This window comes from Sinocyclocheilus grahami, unplaced genomic scaffold (assembly GCF_001515645.1).
Source record: "Sinocyclocheilus grahami isolate Dianchi unplaced genomic scaffold, SAMN03320097.WGS_v1.1 scaffold466.1, whole genome shotgun sequence".
Taxonomy (NCBI): Eukaryota; Metazoa; Chordata; class Actinopteri; order Cypriniformes; family Cyprinidae; genus Sinocyclocheilus; species Sinocyclocheilus grahami.
In genome coordinates this window covers 1,642,751-1,666,316 of record NW_015505645.1, presented here as the reverse complement: position 1 = coordinate 1,666,316, position 23,566 = coordinate 1,642,751, and the positions used below count along the sequence as shown (strand labels likewise).

Here is a 23,566-nt window from a genome sequence, read left to right as displayed (position 1 = left end):
CTGAAAGGGCAACAGAGTCGCGTGACAGACACAGTGATGATGCAGTACACAAGCCGCGGTTAAGACAGCTGACGTGCTATGGTTTCTGACAGGCAGTTCACTCTCCTGTGATGTGACCCTGTTCCCCTCACACATACGACGCGTTACTCTGCGCTGCGCAAAACTCCGCATTTGAACAGTCAATAGCAAATACTTAGATTAATAACAAAACATACTTACAGTCGCTGTTTCAGAAGCGCCAGATTGTCATAGCAAAGTCTGAATTTATTTATTTATATATTTTTTTTAATAGCCTTTGTGCACAGCCAGCCTTGTACTCTTAGGTTAAAAAAACTGTCGTCCATAAAATGCGTTGCACAAATTCGAACATCTGGGTTGTGCTGTTCTGTTGTAAATAAATCTTAACCAATGATTCCTAATTGCATCTACTTCCGGAAGGCCAAATAAAGTGCTTTTGCTTTTGCACTGAAACACAGCGTCTCCCTGACATGGCTGCATCAACACGATTGCTGTTCCTGAAACCACGCCTTCTTTCTCTGCATGCACATTTGGGCGGCATTATGCTAATAAATCCACATAGTGACGTAGATATGTGGGGGCGTGTTAGAACGAGCTGTTTTAGGTAGGCGTGGTTGACTCTTAATTTTTATAAAGAATATCTCTTTGGATTTGAGACTTTAGTCTTTGCAACTTTACAGATCTTCTTTATGCACCAAGAGCTTGTAACACTCCAAAGAGAAAGGAAAACTTGAAATCGCATCATATGACCCCTTTAAAACATTATACACAATTGGGCCGTTAAGGTTACAGATGATCCTGCTAAACAGGCTCCAATCATTTACCCTTTTTGTAAGTCTATCAAATCACCCATTTCATCCACGATTTACACTAAACACAGCTAGATACAATATAAAGAATACAGATGCAAAGAGTACAGTCACAGCATTCGACCTTTCGACCAAATTTGACCTTTAATGGCAGCCTACACAAATGATATTAACCTCTATAATAATGAGTGTTCATATTATTTTGTCCAACCCCTGAACGTAGATGGTGTGCATCATCTTATTCTGTTCATCGTTTCTTACATTCCATCTCTTTCAAGCTCGAAAATGACATTGCATCTTTATGTGGATGTGCACTCTTAAAAGTTATTCGAGCCATCTTCTGTGAAAGCTAAAGAATTCAGAGAAATACAGTGCGGAACATTATAAAACACACTCGTTTGCAAAGGAGGGTTTGGCGCATTAAAAACCATCCAGTTTCTTGTCATGTTGACATGCTCTAGAGGCCAGAGATGCAATAAAACTAGACTTTTGGCAGAATTCGCACTTGATTTAATTAATAAAATCATTACCACGACACTTGCAATGATCTGATATTAGTCTCTGCTTTACGAGCGTGAGGGTGCCCTGCAACTGGGATAATAATTTTCCTCACTTTGCCAGTCCTGAAACACATTTTATGGTAACGTTTTAAAAGGCTTCAGGAAATTTTACGGGCATCTAATGAACGGAGTAAAATATTATTTCTTGCCATTGGAAAGGGAAAAACGAAAAAAAGACAGATGTTGCCCTCAGCTGTGCTATAAATCATGCGTGAGAAAGGACATGTTCACCTGTAAACTAGCATTCACCTGTGCTGAATGTACACTAGTGTTCAAGGACACATTTACATTAACATTTAGACTATGTGGAGGCTGCTGGAATGTTACTCTGAAATCAATAAATACGGTCAAATCATATAAAAGCACTGATAGATACAGTATTTGACCTCTACACAGCTTCATAAAAAAGCCTTTAATCAAGCCACCTCAATAAAAGTGTCTTAATATCTGAACTTGTATAAGCATTCAAGCAAATAAATATTCTACCACTCAAAGGCAAACATTTCTCATCCTTAGTCTATCTATTTTCACAGCTTCTCTTAAATGACCTTCAGATATACAGTAAACAGATTTGCATTTCTAATAAGAAGGTAAAGTTGACTATTTCACATTATTTTGACTTTATTTCTTGTAGTTTTGACTTTTTATCTCACATTTTCACCTGCAACTCCAAGTGAAATATATAGACATTTTGACCCTTTTTGATAGTTTTGAAATGTCACATTGTGTGACTAAAAATTTATATTTTTTGGCAAATTCTTTAAATATGAAAAACGTACTTACAGTCTGTGAGTCAGAACAGCCGGCATTGTAGTCTACTCTACCAGGATCAGGAAGCAGTCCTCCATAAAATGCGCTGGACACATCGGAATATTTGAGTTGAACTGTTCTGGAACAGTGTTGTAAGTAAATACAACTTAACCACTGATTTCTAGTCGTGTCCTCTTTTGGAAGGCCAAACAAAGTAGTTTCGCTTTCACAACGAAACACAGTGTCACACACGGCGGGCTAGAGTGAGTTGAGGCCGGCAGGCTTGCGGCAACCACATGTGGCGACCCCGGGCTGGACGCCGCTTCATCCACGGTGAAAGATGATCCGGTGATCCACAGCACGAAGTTGATGTATTTCCTCAGCAACCAGCACGGATCAGCTCCAGGCATGACAAAGCGAATATTGTCCTCTTTTGGAAGGCCAAACAAAGTAGTTTCGCTTTCACAACGAAGCACACAGCGCCTTCACGACATGGCAGCGGCGGCAACAACAATACTACAGCGAGAATAAAAGTTACGCCTTCTTTCTTTGCGTGAACATTTGGGCGGCGTTATGCAAATCTTCCCACATCGTGACGTAGACATGTGGGGGCATGTTAGAACGAGCCATTTTAGTTAGGCGTGGTTGACTCTTAACTTTTATAAAGAATATCTCTTTGGATTTGATACTTTAGTCTTTGCAACTTTACAGATCTTCTTTATGCACCAAGAGCTCCACTCCAAAGAGAAAGGAAAAATTTAAATTGCATCATATGACCCCATTAAAAAGTAATATTTGTTTAAAAAAATAAACAAATATAACTTTATTTCTTGTAGTTTTTACTTTTTATCTCACATTTTCACCTCATATATCAAAACTTCATCATCACAACATCACAGTTGATTACTTTTTGAATGCTGAATATTTTAACAATGTAAGTGATCTGAAATATATATAAAAAACATATAGACATTTCAGATGTGAACACTGGAAAATAAATAGTTAATGTGACATTACATTTTTACCAATCCGATGCTCTGTGGTGTAACGTTTATTATTATTTATTAGCTCTAAAAAGGGGAATATTTATGACGAATTATAACTGGTTATGATTCATAATAAATATTTAGATTATATCTTCGAATTAACTGTAGCAGAATCAATATTACAATTATTTGATCTGTCCGTCCACCGAGCAGACAATATAATCATTTATTAATTCAAGGAATATTTATTTTCTGGCCACGGAACAATAAACTGTCCTTCTTTGTACAGTGCTAGCAGTAATTCTTAGCCAAATGTAGCAAGGGTTCAAACATTCATTGACTTGGAACTGTGAACAGTAAACAGAGACAATTCGTTGTGAATATAAGGGATTTAATTAAATGAAACTATATCGAACATATAACTAACTAAAACATATATACACAGAATGAAACAAAGTAAGGAAAAGATAGAGAATAGAAAAGAATGGCAGTATTTCACATCACTTAACCACAACCATGGAAAATCATCAAAGAATCCAAAAATCACCTTAAAAGGGACTGAAATTTAAACACGCATCTGAATAATTTGAAGCGGTTACTTGCATTGGTTTCAATTGCTGAAGAAGAGTCCGGATGCGGTAGATAACGGAGCTCTTTTGATGAGTTCGTGAGGAGTCAGCTGGAAGTTTTTACTTCTGGTTCCTCTGAAGAAGAAGTCCACAGCGACTAACGTTACTTGAAAGTAAAAACTGCCGGAAAATAAAACTCAAGAGGAAGGTCTTGAGAGTCCTGAAAGGTGTTGTCTCAAACGAAGAAGAAGTTTTCTGAGCAAAGTTATTTTGGGCTGATCGCTTTTGAGAATTTCTATTCTGTGTGTGCTGGCCAATGAGAGCCATGGATTTTGAGCGGGAGAATCTTTTCTTTGTCTCTTGTTTTATGGCTCATTTGCATGCTTTATGGCCGGTCTGGAATATCCGTAGTTTTAACCCAAAATATCGTACGAGTCATATGATGCGTTTCACAATCACATACTGTACGTCATTGTCCGAGAAATGAAAAACAGGTAACATTGATACCAAGAAGCAACCATTTGGAATAGATTAAACCAAAGATACATACATACACCTGAATATAAGTGTTTTATGGCTTTGACTAATACAGATAACGAGTGGTAACTCATCTAATCTAACAAGGGAATGTACACACCACATGCATATACCAGATACAATTATAACTGATTAATTATAGTCTAAAATAAAGAAATGTCTTTATGTGTGTGTGTGTGTTAGTTTGGGTGTGTGTGTGTGTGTGTTCGTTTGGCCATCTACAGCTTTTTGTGGAATGTGTTTGAAATCAGATTGCAGGATGCCCGTGGGGCTGGTTCTAATCTTCTTTGACGGCGAAGAACCATTTGGCAATTTAAAACCCCTATACAACGTAACATCTCTGACCAGAACTGTAATTTATATGCAAATGTCAAAAGGCTAAAAGGGGTCTTTTAAGCCATAAACAGTCCAACTATCATGCATGATCCTATGCAGACGCTACAGTGGTATAGGCACATGATAAACAAAACATTTTCCATTTTAACTTTGAAGCTACAACATAGCGCATCTCACCCTGTAAGCAGCTTCAAACTCACTGAGACTCTCTGTTATCATGAACCATGTAGAGCAAGAGTCTTACAGCTTACAAGCATCATGCTGAGGGGCCCCAGTGTGTTTTAAAGAAATACCTGCCAGGCATACTGAGTATGCGCTCTCAAGCAAGACCCACTGCTATGGTCTATCAACACAGACTTAAGCTAATGCTCGACTTACAGTATATAGAAGAGGCGTCTTTACTGTTGATATGATATCATACTGTAGTTAGCCTGGGGTACAAAGAAATCAAAGTTTTTTGTCAAGAGAACTAGGGTGATGCTAACTTACGGGATGGCCTACAAAAATATGCAATCACTGAAGCGCTCTATAATAAATGTGTTCATCAAATAATTAATGGGGTTATTAAAACTGTCCTACTGCTAAAATATATTTATCTTTTCTCCTTTTTGGATATCCAAGAGAGAAAACCCCTTTAAAAATACTGAAAGAAAAATATACACCTAGATTTCGCTTTGAGTTAATGAGATTTAGAAGGATCCTGAGTCGTACCTGTGCATTCAGGGTTGGAGCATTCTCTGCTCTCCGCCCAATGTCCTCTGCACTCAGATCCCCCATGAGCAGCCGCTGAGCACTGCCTCTTCCGCTGTTGCGTTCCATTGGCACAGGTCACTGAGCAATCGCTCCACGCACTCCACTCCTGCCACTGCCCGTCCACTGTGGGCACCCATGCAGAATGCAAAAACAGCATCCCAAATGGAGAAGAGAAAATATTGAGAGAAGTATAGTTTCTGAAGCTGGGTTTAGAACATTTAGGTTTAGCATCTTCTGATTAAGTTGAATTTACCTGCCATATTGTCCTAATATAAGGTGAAGTGTGTAATTACTGTGCCACTAGTGGTACCAAATGGAATTGAAACCGTTTGTCTGGTCCTACTTAGCATAACACCTACTCAAATAATAGAGCATGTTGCTTGCAACAGGTCATGGGTTTGAGTCCCAGATAATGCATTAACTAATAAAATGTATTCCTTTCAGTGCAAGAAGCTGTGGGTAAAAGCTTTTGCCATATGCATAAATGTAAATGTTTGAAAACATTAGTGGTGTTTTAGTATTTCATTGGCAGGGGTACAATTATTTTCTATGCAATGGTGCATGTGATTTTGGACATGGGTAACCTAGCACCCACTTAGAACAACCTCATTGCAACATGCTAAAAATAAAAAAAGAACACCTAAGCAATCACATAGCAATGCTCTGGAAACTACCCACAACAATCTTGCATCATGGTGGTACCTTCTGCCCTGGCAAGAACCATTCATATTTTTTCTATAGATATGCAATAATCGAGTTTTATCAGGAATTCTGTTTGGAACAGAAATGACACATTTCACCTTTCAGGTTAACTTTGTCATATATGGAACATTTGCTTCTTTATAATTTCTGCTAGTATTGAAAAATTCACAATTATTTGAATACGAGTGCTTCAATTAGAATACAATCAGGATCAGAACAGATATGATATATGAAACGGAGAGAGAGAGAAAGAAAAAAAAGATTGCATACATTTGGAAGTAGGGCTACTGTCTGCCTGAATAACCCCATTAGCCCCAGGGAAAGAGGTAATAATATTGCCTGAGTGCCTTAGATAGCTCACTAACTAGCCAACATGACCCAGTAACAGCTACTCCTATAGTGAAAATTCTGGGCTTGTGGTTCGTTACACTCTCAATCCAGAAGAAATTTGTTGAAAACAGTGGAGGCTTTTCATCACACCTGAGCCCTGAGGTCAACTTTAAAAGCCTCAGACCAAAATATGCAAGCCAGAATCTGGCAACAGCACAAGCTCTGGGTGAGCTGATGCTACAAAACACAACACAGAGGTGTTAAGCGGAGCTAATTGCTTCTTTTTTTTGCTGAATGGGATGAGACTTTTAAAGCATGAGACCAACAATAACCAAGATTAGACAATCTGTTACAGTACTTACCCATCTATAGTGTATAGAAACTCTAAGTGGCTATCATTCACAGTCAATTGTGCTTATGTGATTTTTACTTTAGTTATGTGGTAGGTTGAGTCTGAAACAGTGTTTCTCTCAGCCTTGCAGGTTTTATTGCATGCCACACGTGGCTGCTTTCAACATGCCAAGAATCCTTGTGAGCGCATCCATTCCCTCTCTGTCCCACGTAATAAACTATTCTGTAATTGATCCTGTAATGTTCCACTGCTGGCAGCTGCTGCTTACTCCCCAGAGCCACCTCCATGTGAGATGAGCTTTGATTCTTTATAGATGGGATCAAACATTGAGGGGCTTCCATATCAGGCCTAATTCCACCAAATCATTCTCGGAGGACGATGGCTCACACAACCGCATCCAAATTAGTGGAGTGGTCTTCAATTTATAACAAAATTGATTACGGTTAGAGAATGGCTAGAAAAGCAAGAGGCTCAGGGGAACATGGAGGCATCAGATTCAGAAAAGAGAGAGAATGACTCCATAGAGAAGAGAGACAAGACAAGAAAAGAAGAGAAGACAAAAGGAAAGACAAGAGGAGAAGAAACATGGAAAAGACGTGAGACAAGAAGAGAAAAGATAAGATGATAAAAGATACGAGAGAATAGAAAACGAGAAAATGAGATAACAGAGGAGAAGAGCACTGAAGAAGAGATATGAGATGAAAAAAAGAAAAGAAGAGCACAAAGAATGAGACGAGAAGAGACAAGATGAGAAGAGAAGAGCACAATTAAGACATGAAAGAGAAGAGAGGACAAGAAAACAGAACAGGAGAAGCAAAAGAAGACAACAGATGAGAAGAGCACAGCTGAGATAAAGCAAGAAGAGATGAGACGATGCAAGATGAGAAAAGAAGAGCACAGACAAGATGAGACAAAATGAGATGAGAAGAGAATAGCACAGGTGATACAAGAGAATAGAAGATGAGATAAGACAAGAAGAGTGGAAAAGAATAGAAGAGAACAATACAGAATCGAACAGAAAGTTAGAGACAAGAGGAGAAAAGGAAACAAGAGAACAGATAAGGTGAGGCGAGATGAGACATGAGGATGGGAGAAAGCAGTGCATCTGAAGCACACAGACCTGGGCAGAGGGCAATGTTGCAGAGTTTGCTCTGGGTCTCGGGTCCCTCACACGCTCTTCCTCCATGCTGGGGTGGAGTGCACATCCGAGCGCGGGTGCGATGACCCCGCCCACAGGTGAAAGAGCAGAGGCTCCATGGAGACCACTCTTCCCACACACCGTGCACTGCCAACAGAGGACAAGAGTTAAGACACATACACACTGCTCACGGCATTCACACCCCCCCCACACGCAGCCTCATTCAAATGCAGCAGTGAAACACCTCCAGCACAGACTCAGCGAGCCTGTTTATCAACAGCTGTTACACAGCCGCAATGAATCAAAACAACTGCATCATTTCCCCTTTTCTTTACAATTTACCTTTCCCAATCCCATACCACTCTACCCCCATCCCGAGCACCACGGCTGATGACATTCTTTTGTCTTAGCGTGATGAAAGACGCGCCGGGAGGGCTGCAGAGGCCGTGCTGAATTCGTCTCAGCTCTCTTAGCTTACTTATCAAAGTCCCAGGTGTGTGTTCTGCGTGCGCACTTACTGGGGCTTAATCCAGTCATCAGTGTCAAGACTGCTGGGCACCGTTTCCCCTTCAAACATCAAATCCCCCTCTCTAATGCTCTTACTGTATAATGAAAACTCCAATCCCACTCAAAGGGCATTAATTAAAAACAAAGTCTCATTGAAGCACTCATGGAAAGCCGGACTTTGCAAAAACCAGCTCAATGACTGCCATTAACAGGAAGCTTTATTACTTGCGGTTGGACTCTCATCTATAAGGAGATAAAAGTTGATGTCACCAAACATACAGTATGCCATTCTTTTTACTTGTATTTAAAGGTATACAGATGGACTAGATGAGTAGTTTTCAACAAGTGGGTTGTGAACCAAAAATTGGTTCTAATGGAATAGCAAAATAAATAGGTTTATTAAAAAGTATTTTTTAAAGTTTTCTTGTCTAAAAAGTCTGTACATCCAGTTCTACAGTATTTTTGTGCAAATGTATTTGAAGTTAGCTACACTACCAAAGAAATTAATACTTTTATTCAGCAAAGATGCTTAATAGTTTTTGGTTTCCTCAAACATATTAAGCAGCACAACTGTTTTCAACATTGATCATCATAAGACGTCACTTGAGAACCAAATCAGAATACTATAATGATTTCTGAAGGATCACGAGACACTGAAGACTGGAATAATGGCTACTGAAAATTCAGCTTTACCATCAAAAAATGTATTACATTCTAAAATATTATAATAGAAGATTTAATAAAAAGATTTTTTATTATAATAAAAGATTTTAGTGTATTTTTAATCAATAAATGCTGCCTTGGTAAGCATAAGAAACTTCTTTTAAAACGTAAAAAAAAAAAAATAGTCTAAAAAGTCTGTACATCCAGTTCTACAGTATTTTTGTGCAAATGTATTTGAAGTTAGCTACACTACCAAAGAAATTAATACTTTTATTCAGCAAAGATGCTTAATAGTTTTTGGTTTCCTCAAACATATTAAGCAGCACAACTGTTTTCAACATTGATCATCATAAGACGTCACTTGAGAACCAAATCAGAATACTATAATGATTTCTGAAGGATCACGAGACACTGAAGACTGGAATAATGGCTACTGAAAATTCAGCTTTACCATCAAAAAATGTATTACATTCTAAAATATTATAATAGAAAACATACACTAAAAAGATTTTAGTGTATTTTTAATCAATAAATGCTGCCTTGGTAAGCATAAGAAACTTCTTTTAAAACGTAAAAAAAAAAAAATTATTATTATTGACCTGTAGTGTTAGGTAAGTAAGTTAGGTAAATGCCAACATGGTCAGCTTTTTGACATCCCCTCATCAGTGAAAACCAAGAAAAAAACTGTCCAAGACAACATTAAATTTAGCCAATTATCCTATTCAGCCATATTATTTCGGTTTATTTTACTATATCAAAATTCTTTCCTTTAAGGACATTTTTGCTTATTTTATTTACTGTGTTTGGTCGCCACTTAATATTCAATTCAATTAAATATCAATTTTTTTTATTTGTCTCAAAAGCTGTCTAGAAAGTTAAGTGGATTAGCTGGGATGAGTCTTTTTTATTATTTTTTTTTATTTCTCTTATATTTGCAGCTGGCTATATGAACTTTCCCAATCTATAAAACACATACTGTAGTGTGAAAGCCTTGTGTACTAGTACATAACTTATTCCCCTAATGATTTTATTTTGCTGCATAACAGTAAAATTATGTAAATAAGGTTTGCCCTCAAAAGAAACGCAATGTTGTGCTCAATTAGGCTGCTGTCCAAGTTAGTCCAGAAGGGGAATAAATGGTTTTATTTGAGCATTCAAGAGACATGGTGGTCTTATTTCCAATCCCTTAAGCTCTAGTCTAGCCCTGTCATTTATATGTGCCTCCAAGCCTTTTCCGACACCAAACTGATCTGAGAAGATTTTTTGAGTTGGTTTTGAGAAATTCTGCACTCAATGGCAAATGTGAACACCATTTTTAATCTTGGATGCAAAGCAGCTCATTAATGTTGCTTAAATTTATGTTCATGAAAAGTTAATTAACAATATTTATAAATCCTTTCCTTGACTGTAAGCAAAATTTCATAGCCATTTTAGATTAGATAAATGACATTGCCATTTTTATTAGCCATTTATATATATAGCATGGTCAAAGATTGCTGTTTATAAACCAAATTATTAAAACTAACAATGATTTCACTATCAATAATAATTTCCACACACACACACACACACACACACACATACATATATATATATATATATATATATATATATATATATATATATATATATATAGCACGTGACAGTGAGATGTGTCTGTATATTTTTCATGATGTAGGGAAAAGCTGTATATCTATAATGCTGTGTAATCCACATTGATTTAGCCATAAAAAATCATAAAAGAGCTGAATTGCCATTTTTAGAGCTAATGGTGTAAACAAAACAAGTCTCTTTTCATGCCCTTTTACTTAAAAATAAAAATCCAGTTAGCTTGTGACATAAGTTCAATGCTGCTGAGGTAACATGTAAACAGCATTAATTTACCGATACCAAAAGTCCTAAAAGAGCTGAACTGCATTTTCAGAGCTCATGATGAAGGGGGAAAAAACAACAAGCCTCTTTTCACGCTCTTTACTTGAAATAAAAATCCAGTTAGCCAGTGACAGCAAGTTCAATGGTGCTGAAGTATCGTTGAGCCTAACTCCATTAAGATGGCACCTCAGAAAATGATGAATTAAAGGTCGATACCTCCAGTAATTAAAGATTTTAAAACAAGAGGGTAATTTAGGTCGCTTTTCTGGCCACAGGGGGATAGATTAGTCTTTTTCGCCTTTCTTCTACATTTTTCATATGAATGCACCAACAAACACTCTCTCGCTTTGTGTTACAGCAAGGTTTGTGTTGGAATTATATAAAAAGCTCGGCTAAGTCACACATTGTGAAGAGGGACATGAAAAGAGTGGCAAAGAATGAGAAAATTGATGAAGTAACATAAAACAAACAAATGAAGATGAATGACTAAATACACAAGTGGAAAAATCAGAGCAGACACAAAGATAAATAATAATTCTGAAAATTATAATAATGCATTTCACATAAAAATTTAACATGAAGCAATAACAGCAAATAAATAAATAATGACAGCAATTTTCTGCCCAGAATGATGAAAGATACAGATTCTGAAGGACAGTCCAGTGTCTGTGACTAACACTACCTGGGCAGAGGGCAGTGTTATTGCACACCCTGGATTCTCTTAAAGGGCCGCTGCAGTGTGATCCGTATGGTGAGACACATGTTCTTGTTCGCACCTGCGACCCTTGACCGCATGTAACTGAGCAAGAGCTCCACTGGGACCACTCCTCAGCACCAGGGTCACCTGTAGGAGAAGGGTGACACCAGTTAAAAGCAGTAACATGGTCATGTGACACCCCGAGGGGGTGGAGCCAGTAGGAGCAGGAGGGGCCTCACTAAGTTACACACTAAGAAGCCACAGTAAATCTTAAAGGCTCCAAGAGAAATTGGGACGAGCTCAAAAGGAGCATCAGGTCTTATTTGATATGATCCTGCCTGAAGGACTTTCATTGTCCCAGAGCAGAGACGCCCAGTCCTGCTCATAGAGATCTACTTTTCTGCAGAGTTCAACACATTTATTAATTTAGATCCTTGATTAGCTTGGTTTAGATGTGTTTGGCTTTTCAAAACTGGAAAAATGCTAACATCCTGTCTACTAAGTTTTAATTTGAAAAAAAAGTCTTCATTTACCCACCATCATGTCATTTCAAATCTGTATGACTTAACTTATATTTTAAAGAATAAAGAAGGTTTCCTCCATGTGGTAGCTTATAGGAATAAAAATGATGTCTGACAGAGCAATTGAAAGTTTAGTTTATAAATATAATTGATAACTTATGATGATATAGTTTAAAACTTAACTTATGATTCCATTTCAGCTGAGAAATAAGCATTAACTATTCATTAGGTTATCTCTAAGCTCACTTGAATTTGTTCTAGATCATTAGACATGACATTATGGTGCAGTTTCAAACCGGTTTCCTTAGGAAGTACCTGTCTGTTAAATCATTGACTGGGAAGTAAAATCTGCCTTTGGTTTCAGACACAGTTAAACTCTGCAGGAAGGAAGATTTCTAGAAGCACAAATGAGCAAACTTGTCCTGGTGGATGGCCCATATTTAATAATGGCATTAAACATAATACAGTCTACAAATATATTGAAAGATTGCATTGACAGATCAAAAACATTCAAAATTCTGATTGGCATTTATGAACGATACATCTATGCATATTCAAAGCAGGATCATATCCATTTGAATATGTGGCCACAAAATAAATATCATAATGGAAGCTTTAATTATATTAGCATCCTAAAAGTACTAAGGTTTAAATTCATATTTATATTTTTAAATCATACATGCAACCAATTAGATGAAATAAACTGAAAGGAAAAAGGCAAACAAAACTAATAGATGAAATATATAAAATATGATAAACTATGCAGAATGCATGCAAAATGGCTTCTAAAAGTTAGAGAATGATCTTTGATGAGAGTTAGTTTTCTACTAACTACAGTTGCACAGAAGAACAGACCTCTGGCCCGCTGTCTAGACTGCACTTCGCTCTTTTAGATCTCAGATCTCATGGATTTATGCTAAAGCTTCTTGTCTCTTTGAAGCGAAATCAATTAGAATTGGAGATTGTAGAGAAAAAAGGGATGGTTTGCGTTTCCCCCAGCATATTCAGCAGATCACAGCAATTTTCGGCAGCGTTGGTCACATTTGAGAATCACTTGATGGAAGAACTTTCTATGTGGAATCCAAGCAATCAAAGCTGTTAGAAGTTCCGTTTGATTATGGTTCTGAGCTGGAAAAATTATGATTTATCAACTGTAATATCAATTCAATCATTGGCATTGTTTGCTGGCATTAGAATACATGATTGCTAAATAAAGTTGATATAATTGTTGGTTTAAAAGCATAGGCTGCTTTCTGGCAAACACATAGAGATTAGCTTTGTGCTTTATATCTGTTCACTAAATACTACACTCTGGATCGCCTGTAATTCCCAATGAGCAATTGCATGGCAAGACCAAGCACTAATAAGACATTTGATTTCCAGAGAAGCAAGAAAACTGTCTCCCTAAAAGCACATGTTATCAATATCCACAGTATAACAATCCGATTGCCATGTGATGCTGAATAAAGGGATAGTATGAGAAGGAAAATATTCAACTTAAACATTTAGGCCTGGTTTCACAGACAGGGCTTAGACTAAACCAGGATTAGGCCATAGTTCAATTAGGACATTTAAGTCATTTTTATAAACGTGCCTTACAAAAAACATTACTGGTGTCCCTCTTGAGACAAAACAAAGGCACTGATATATTTTAAGATCAATCAGTGCAAGTTTCTTTCAGTTGAAACAGCTCAGACTTCCATTTTAGTCTGGGACTAGGCTTAAGCCTTGTCTGTGAAACCGGGAGTTAATGTTTTAATCAACAAATAATTGATTTCATTGTTTTATTTATTTTTTATTTTTATTATTTTTAAGTCAAGTCTAGTTAAAACAGTTCAGTTAAAGCCTAATGAGCATTAAATAATTTAGGCTTATATGCTCAAAATGTATGCACATTTTTGGTTGCTTGTACACTCAAGATTGGTTTGTTTGTACTAACTTCCAGAGAATCTACTGGCAATGACCTTGGGTACATATGGACAATATGGACCTCTGCCATTCTCAGAGATTAGATTAGATCGAAAGGTGGATCAACTCTGGATGAAGTGGTACAACAACTCTGACAATCTGAAAATGAGAAACTAAATGTAGGATGAATGACATTCTGGTCAGATTTTCATTTATAAATGGAAATAAAGAAACACATAAATGACTGATTGGAATGGAAACAAGGTTGTTAAGGTTTAGTATGCACAATGATTTGCAACTTAAACGATATTAAGTGCTACATAGATGTCACAAATATACAAAAGGTGCAAAACTTAAAACAAAATAAGATGGCTGCTTAACGTCCCTCCCCATAATAGCTACAGATCATATGGAGTACATGCAGGAAACAAATGAAGTCAAAAAAGAAAAACAGGGAAATTAAAGCAAAGAAAAAGAAAGGGAAAGCATCTTAACGTTTCTAGAGGCCTTGTTTTTTTGGCACTTTAAAAGGTAATATGTCAGGGTTATTTCACCTCTAAAACAGCTGGATAACCACAAATGTTTAATGTTAACCATTTAATTGCCACTTAATTAATTTGTGTTTTAACGAGTCTGGGTTATATGTATTGCTTTTAGTGGTTTAAAAAAAGTCATAAAATCTATCAAAACAAATAGAAACCAGAAGTCCAATTGAGCATGGTGTCAATTTGCAGAAATGGCCAATTCTGTTGTTTTTCCTCAATGTATTAACCAAGTGGAAGAGGGACAAAAAATAAATATGGTAAATAAACATTGTCACTTAAAGGTGCAGTACAGAAGATAGCATGCAAGTGACTTAAGATGAAAATTAAGTTTAGTTTACATAGGAAAGGAAAGAAACATAACTATTGTATTACCAGTTTGTGCCATAAATTTAGCAGATTCATCTCGCTCCTGTAGGCCCTTTGTGTCATGTACTGATCTTGGCCGCTGACTTTTTACAGTATGTTCTCCGATCATTCCATATTCTAGGGACAGAATAGAGGTTCATGAAAACTAGACTTTGATACAAAATCTTCAGAAAGAGAGAGAGAAAAGGGAAAAAAAAGAGCTTAGCACAATTCTGGAACGTAGGTGGCTCGCGGTACATGGCTTTACAACAAAATAAAAGTATATCACACATGGACAACTTTATTTAACTTGTCACTCTTGTCTTTTAGCTTTAGCCTTTCTAGGAAAGCAAAGAACAGTGCACAGAATGGTTTATCAGTGGTGAGCTGGGAGTATTAATTGAGCTTAGAAGCACAGCTATGACACATAGAAACACATGCAAAATCAACTTACATTAGCTTTTTAACATGACGTTGAATTAACCTCCACCCCTCCCCTCCCGAAAAAAAAAAAAAGAAAGTATAAAAAAAGAGAAAGGAAAATGTGTAAGCCATTGGAAAGCCACAGAGGAAGGAAGGGGGGTGGCGAGGGAAGGGGGGTGTCATGGACATGCTAGATTGATCCACAGTGCCTGCAACAGATCCAGGCTTTTGGAATAATTAGTTAGTTAAGACCCAGAATTAGTAAAGGAATTATGTGCTGTTATATCTAACAGAATATCAAAAGATGAATTATCTCGCAATTGTATGCTAAGCTGTGTATCACTCATTTTGGATTAATTACACTCTTTTCAGCACAACAATACGGCTAATTTCTCTTTGTTCTTATCAGAAGCAATTAATTAATTAAAACTGTTTTGTTAGAAACAAATAAAATGTCCTCATTCGAAAAGCCTCACAGCGAGCATAACTGTTACCCTTAATGAAACTTCCTTCTATTTTTACTTGTCTCAATCCATGTATAAAACATTTGTTTTTATCTTTAGGGGGTTGCAGTCTTGTTTTCAGTACATGTTTCATAGATGGAGTTGAAACAGATCAGTAAGCAGTAAGACACAGCCATGCTTCCATTGCTAATTGGGAATTACTTCACTGATGTGAGAGGTAAAAGAAGACACAATGTCTTTTACTTCAAGTTTAACACCCTAAAAACAGAAACCTTGATGTTACAACAGCGAGAAGCAAAGGTTTGAGGTGAAAGGCTGTGTTTAAAAGCTACACTGAGTATATAATGCAGTTATGGAAGACTTCAGGCCTGCGGTCGCAAGAGCCATTTGGTCATACACATGTTTATGGCTCTGTCCTTGACCCAGGTGGGCCCAGAGCATTTCCCCACTCCCTTTCTGCTTTCTCCAGTACAACTTTAAAAAAAAAACTAAATAAAGCAAACAAATTCAAAGCACTGCCTCGCCCATGCTCACAGAACATAACATACTGTATAAATTATAGCAATGTCACTGCAACATAAGTCACAAAAACATTAGTGTGGGTGCAAGGGGCTGTCCTCAAGCAACACATTTTTATTTCTCTGACACAATGCCACACTGGAACTGCATTTGAAGATCTTACAAGTGGGAATGTGTGTAGGGATTACAAATAAGGAATTTTCTACATTTTGCTGCTTCAGTCCTGGCATGGAAGTTCCAAGCAGGCCACTCAAAAATTTTAATTGGCTGGAAATTTACTCATACTCTGACCATCCAAGATGTAGATGAGTTTCTACATTTAAAACACAGGAATTTAGCATTTGCTCACCAATGGATCCTCTGGCCGACAAACAGCTGAACCTTAAACAGTTGATAAAACAGCACAATATTCCACATGACTCCAGTCCATCAATTAACGTCTTGTGAAGCAAAAGCTGCATGTTTATAATAAATTCATCAAGATGTTTTTAACTTCAAATTGTTATTCCCAGCTAAAATACGAGCCATCTATGTATTATACTGCTTTCTTCAGTGGAAAAAGTCATCTTGTCTAATCAGAAGAGAAAATATGCAGAGATCAATCACCATTTTCAAGTTACAAACCAATATGTTGGTGGATTTTGAGCTCGTTTTTTTGGGCCAGAAGTGACGGTTTAAGTTAATACACCTTAATAATGGACGTGTTTCTTACAAACACACCTTTTCGACTCACAAGACATTAATTGATGGACTGGATTATTTAGATGTTTTAATCAGCTGTTTGGATTCTGACAGCACCATTCACTGCAGAGGATGCTCTGGTAAGCAAGTGATGTAAAGCTACATTTCTCCAAATCTGTTCTGAAGAAGAAACAAACTCATCTTGAATAATTTAAGCAAATTTTCAGCAAATTTCCATTTCTGGGTGGACTATTCCTTTACTGGAGTATCTCACCCCAAAATTAACTGTCATCATTTAATCATGTTATTCCAAACCCATGACTTTTTCTTCTTCCGTGAAACAGAAAAGGTTAATATTTGAAGAATACCAGCTTTGCTGGTTTTTGCCATATAATGACATGTGCTGTCAAGCTCTAAAATGAAAAAAAAAGCATCATAAAAGTGGTCCATACATCTCTTGTGCAATATATTCTAAGTCTTCTGAAGTTTTCCAATAGCTTTGTGTGAAGAACAGACTTAAATTTGAGTCATTTCTCACTGGAAATCATAAGCTCTGCTAGCTCTCAAATTAAATATAACACCTTCAGACACAGGGACAAGAAATCTTGATGTACAAGAGGAACTCATTAGCAAAAGATGAGAGCATTTCTTTAACAGTACTTTAATATGAGAACAACACGATAGTTTCTCAACTAATATTTTGTCTAGTAGAAAATAGTCAATAAACAAACACGTAAGCATACAAATTAATGGATAAAAACACCATAAGTGCAACACAGTCTCAGATGTTACTAAATGATTTTTATCAGATTCATGTTCAGGTTTTTGATTTCTTCAGGTGGCTGCAGACAAACATTTTCCACATATTTCATAGCAGACATAACTATAATTTTAGAATATAACAGGAAATTGAAAAGTAAATCATGACACAATTTTCATTTTTGAGTGAACTGTCCCTTTAACACCAGGATTGTACTTTTGATAACTGAAAGCTGTAATCTTCATTTTCTCAACTGAAAAGACCAGTATGGTCATCAGTACATATTGTGGGATTGCAGGTGCTCTCATTATGTAAATTAATTAGCTCATTAACTTCCACTGTTCTCCAGCTAGAGCAGTATCGACAAAGCACGAACCAGAAAAAAACTAAATGTCTTTTGGGACACAAGCAATATAGGCCTACTTCGGTATCAGAGAAAACGCATCCATGTCGTCTGAGAGAGACGTTCCCATTAGAGACAGTAAGCTATATCAGGCTACACTGATTGAGTCTCCAATTGTTCAATGGAAGAATAACAAACTCTCTTCAGACCTAATGAATCCTTTAGTATAACTTCTACAATAGCACGTTTCCATGGCAACAGTGAGTCAGAGAAAGAGAGGGGGAGAAAATTTTAAAAAATTATATTAAAGTTAAAATAACTATTTATAAAGGGATTCATTAGTATATTCATTGTATTTTGTTATAAGTCCTTGATATGTCAAGTAATTGATGCTAATAGTCATACACATATAACAAATATCACTTATGTGAATGATTAGCAGTATTTTAATTGAGCTTGTTAGTTAATGTTAAAGGGGTCATATGATGCAATTTCAAGTTTTCCTTTCTCTTTGGAGTGTTACAAGCTGTTCGTGAATAGATAAGATCCCTGAAGTTTCAAAGACTAAGGTCTCAAACTCAAAGAGATATTCTTTATAAAAGTTAAGACTTGTCCACGGCCTCCTAAAAAGCCTCGTTTAAACACGCCCCCACATGTCTACGTCACTGTGTGGGAAGGTTTGCATAACACAGCTCCATATGTATACGCAAAGAAAGAAGGCGTGACTTTGATTCTCGCTGTAGTATTGTTGCCGCCGCCATGATGTGGAGACGCTGTGTGTTTCGTTGTGAAAGCTAAACTACTTTGTTTGGTCTTCCAAAAGAGACCCAACTTGAAATCAGTGGTTAAGTTGTATTTACAACACTGTTCCAGAACAGTTCAAACCAAATATTCAGATGTGTGCAACACATTTTACGGAGGACGAGGACTGTTTCCTGGGAGCGTAGCCTACAATGTCGGTGTTCCGGTGAATTCAGTTCCCCTGTTTCCCCTTCGGCACGCATGCTGACCCTATACAGTCTATGATGCCGACAAATAATGCTGATTCACAGCCTGTAAGTACGTTTTCATATTTAAAGGATTCGCAACTGACGATTCAAGCGTAAGTTTTGAGCAGTGTAGAGTAGCACTTGTTGTTTGTCGTTTCTCCGATCACAAATGCAGACATGGTTTTATGTTTACGCGGCACGATGCATCGCAACGCGTAAAAATACAGTATAAGTAATTAACACGGAGCAACGTTTTGAGCAATTTTGTCAAGCAACTTTTTTTGAGCAATGTTGCTTGGGCACTTTCCCATTGAGAAAGGTTAACAAATCTGGATACTTTAGATCAGTCATAGGCCCTGTGACTCACCTGGTTGCCTGTTGACGGCAACATTTCCCAAAGTTGCCCAGAAACATTGCTCAAAAAGTTGCCCCTTGTATCATCAGCCTTAGTGTTCATAGCAGAGGGCTCTCTTAACTTGTTATATTACAGTTTATTATACTTGTTATTTTACAGTTTGTCATTTGATATAATATTTTGTAGGCTTTTCATATGTGCACCCCTGATAATACGTATCCATTTGGAAATCAAGTGGGAACAGTTTTGCAGCCTTTTTGCGAGTTTACAGTAAGCACAGCTGAGGTCAGGGGTTGAAATCACGGATCTCAAACCACAAACGTCACCCTGATGAAGAGCTCATCAAACACATCCCCAACATCACTAAACAAGAGGTGCTGCTGAAAGCTGTAATCAAGGCAGCTGTGAGGTTTGAAGTGTGAAGAATACTGTGAAGGATACGGAGCTCTTTAGTCGGTGTGACCGAGCATGAGACCTTTGCTCTGAGAGAGTCCATCTGTCAGAGCGTTAGACAGAAACAGAACTGTTCTCTACAAATAAGGATGTTTCAAATATGGGCAACTTTTGACCATGTAGAAATGACTCTCTAAAAAAACGATTTTTCGCATTCTCACTAGTTTATTTATTGCATCTAATAACAGTGGACAAAGGTGTCATAGAATAATTTGGTCTTTCTTGCCCTCCCACAAAGTCTTTTTTTTTATTAAATGGCCATTTCCTGTGCCTTGCTAAGAATTCCATAGCCGGTGTTCTAGGGTTTTGTCACACTTTTTGCATGATTTGTCAAAATTGCAGCTTCACTACAAATGACACACACACAAAAAATCTGTTCACAAGTGATATTTACTTTTCCTTTGTTGTCTTCACACCTCACATTTCTCATATTTCAACTCAAGATGTTCTTTGCTGACACTGCTGTCTCCTTAGTAACCAAGTATAACTTTTGAAAAGAGTAACTTTAAAAAAAAAAAAAAATGGTGCATCATTGTTGGAATGTGGAAGGACAGGCATATTTTGGATAAATATTGATACGCATTTTCACACCAAAATTGTTGTTTAATTAGTTTGGCTTGTGTAGATTATTCTAGCTGTAATAATAATAATAAATCATAATTTTAATACTTTAATAATAATTGTTATTTTAGGGATATATGCGACTTTACAAATTTTTACAAAATGTTAGAAATGTGTGCTCTGGTTTATGTGGTTTATGAGGATGACATCCCAATGTCGTTGGGTACGACATAGGTATTACAATGCGAAGGTGGTTTATGAGGACACTTCCTGTGTCCCTGTAATTCAAATGGCATAAAAAACAGACTAAAGTGTGTTTTTGAAAATTTAAAAAAGGAAAGTTTTTTGTAAGGCGTACGTTTAGGGGTAGGGTTGGTGTAGGGCAGGGTTCCTCAATTAGTTTTCGCCGAGGGTCGAATTCTGCCAACAATACCAAGCCAAGGGCCACTGACCTATATATATATATAAATACTGTATATATTGTGACGAGCGTCCCGAAGCTTCATCAGCGTCGCCCTGGAAACAAGCAAGGAGCACCTGGCCATCATCATCACAAGCTGATCAGTCACAGCTGCACCTCATCAGGCGGCGGTTACATAAGCCACGCAAGCCCTGCCATCTAGGAGATTCCTCCATGAGACTGAGCACTAACTCGCCCTCTCATTTTTCCCACAGAAAGCACTGGTTACACTGGTGGAGAATGCAGGCGAATCAGTGAAGAATCACCGACAAGCGATCTTCTTCACCTCACCTTTTTTTCCTTGTGAAGCTGCTACCCAAGCTGACCCCTCATGATGACGTAGAAGCCTTCTTACAAATGTTCGAAGCGACGGCCACTATGGAAGGACGGCATAAGGATGACTGGGCACGGGTGCTGGCTCCCCTGCTGATGGGCGAAGCGCAGCGTGCATACTTCGCTCTTCCCACCGCCTCCGCCGATCAATATAAGGAGGTCAAGAAGGAAATCCTAGCCCGCCTGGGGTTATCCCCTATCTGTGCCGCCCAGCACTTCCACGAGTGGGAGTATAAGCCCCGTCTGCCGGCCCGTGCCCAGGCCGCCGAACTCACACGACTCGCGCAGCACTGGCTGCTGGAGGGGGCTCCATCGGCTGGACAGGTGGCGGAGCGCGTGGTGATTGACCGTCTCCTCTGAGCCCTTCCCCGATCCCACCGACAGGCCGTGGGGATGAGGAACCCAACCAACATCTCCGAGCTGGTGGAGGCTGTTGAGCTGGCGGATGTGGCCCAACACCGGAATGCTGGGGAGCGAGCGCTGCCATTTCCCCGGAGGGGGGTCCAGGAGCGGCGCGCGCCGGAGGGCACCCCGTGACCAGTAAGCAGGCCGGCGGCTCCCTCTCCGTGGTATGAGCCCATGCCAACGGAAGTCCCCACATATCCCGCACGGACCTGGCTGGCCGGCTGCATTGTGCACCACGACCTGCCGGTTGGAGCTCCAGAGGCTGAAGTGAAAGTGAATGGAAAGCCGTTCCGGGCCATCCTGGAATCGGGCAGTGCAGTCACTCTGGTCCAGTCGCAGATTCTCGCCCCCCGAACAGAATATAAAGCCTTCCTCACCATAACCTGTGAGCACTAACTCGCCCTCTCATTTTTCCCACAGAAAGCACTGGTTACACTGGTGGAGAATGCAGGCGAATCAGTGAAGAATCACCGACAAGCGATCTTCTTCACCTCACCTTTTTTCCTTGTTTTTGTCTCCGGGTTCTGTTACAGGCGAGCGCTCCTCCCCCACCATGGACGAAATCCTCCAGCGGCTCACCGAGGTTAGCATCCGCCAGCAACAAATAGTTGAGCACCTCGCCACCCGTCAAGGAGAGACGGAGCAGGAACTCGCGGCACTATGTGCCGCTGCCGCCGCTCAACGCGTTCCGCTGCCGGACCCTCGAGCACCATAACCTGTGTCCACGGGGATACACGACAAGTTCCCACTCGCAGGGTGACCACTTCGGCCACTCCTGGCGCCTGGCCGGTGGAAGTCGGGGTTCCACGAGTGGGAGTATAAGCCCCGTCTGCCGGCCCGTGCCCAGGCCGCCGAACTCACACGACTCGCGCAGCACTGGCTGCTGGAGGGGGCTCCATCGGCTGGACAGGTGGCGGAGCGCGTGGTGATTGACCGTCTCCTCTGAGCCCTTCCCCGATCCCACCAACAGGCCGTGGGGATGAGGAACCCAACCAACATCTCCGAGCTGGTGGAGGCTGTTGAGCTGGCGGATGTGGCCCAACACCAAATATAAAGCCTTCCTCACCATAACCTGTGTCCACGGGGATACACGACAAGTTCCCACTCGCAGGGTGACCACTTCGGCCGCTCCTGGCGCCTGGCCGGTGGAAGTCGGGCTCATGAAGGATCTTCCCGTCCCCGTGCTGATCGGGAGAGGGAGGACGACAGGCTGAAGCATGGATGGACCCAGGTCCAGGTCATTGAAGGCAAGGAGGTTCAGCCTAGTCCCCACCCTCTCCCGCATTTCGTAGTGCAAAATGGCCTGCTGTACGGTGTCGTGCAGCGAAGGGGGAAGGAAAAATTATTGTTGGTGGTGCTACGCACCAAAACGGAGACCGTACTGGAGCTGGCTCACTCCCATCCCTTGGCAGGGCATCTCGGAGCTGGGAACTCCATCCAGCGGATCCGCAACCGCTTCCACTGGCCGGGCTTGGAGGCCGAAGTGAAGTGTCTCTGCAAACCCTGCCCCGACCTGCCAAGTGACGTCACCCAGGACGCCTCCCCCCAGTTCGCTGATACCGCTGCCCATCATCGAGGTGCCCTTTGAGCGCATTGGGATGGACCTTGTGGGGCCGTTGCCTAAGTCTGCCCGGGGACATGAACACATCCTGGTGATCGTCAACTATGCCACCCGGTACCCTGAGGCAGTGCCCCTCTGAAAAGCCACCGCCAAAGCCATTGCCCAGGAACTCTTCCTGCTCTTCAGCCGAGTCGGCATCCCAGCAGAGATCCTGAGCGATCAGGGTACCCCCTTCATGTCCCGGCTAATGGCTGACCTCTGCCGGCTGCTGCGGGGGAAGCAGTTGAGGACCACGGTCTACCATCCCCAGACCAACAGACTAGTCGAACGCTTCAATCAAACGCTCAAGCAGATGTTGAGA

At 39.6% G+C, this 23,566-nt stretch overlaps 1 protein-coding gene across 1 annotated transcript in view; it reads right to left on the bottom strand.

Annotated features, from left to right (window-relative positions):
• Window positions 1–23,566, bottom strand: part of adgrb3 (adhesion G protein-coupled receptor B3) — a 205,243-nt gene that overhangs the window by 81,061 nt on the left and 100,616 nt on the right. Inside the window, exons 2-5 of the mRNA XM_016235403.1 lie at window positions 14,926–15,036; window positions 11,565–11,726; window positions 7,823–7,987; window positions 5,277–5,441 (exon numbers count right to left, since the gene is read on the bottom strand). Coding sequence (XP_016090889.1) covers window positions 5,277–5,441; window positions 7,823–7,987; window positions 11,565–11,726; window positions 14,926–15,036 — 603 coding nt within the window. The remainder of the gene's footprint in view (window positions 1–5,276; window positions 5,442–7,822; window positions 7,988–11,564; window positions 11,727–14,925; window positions 15,037–23,566) is intronic.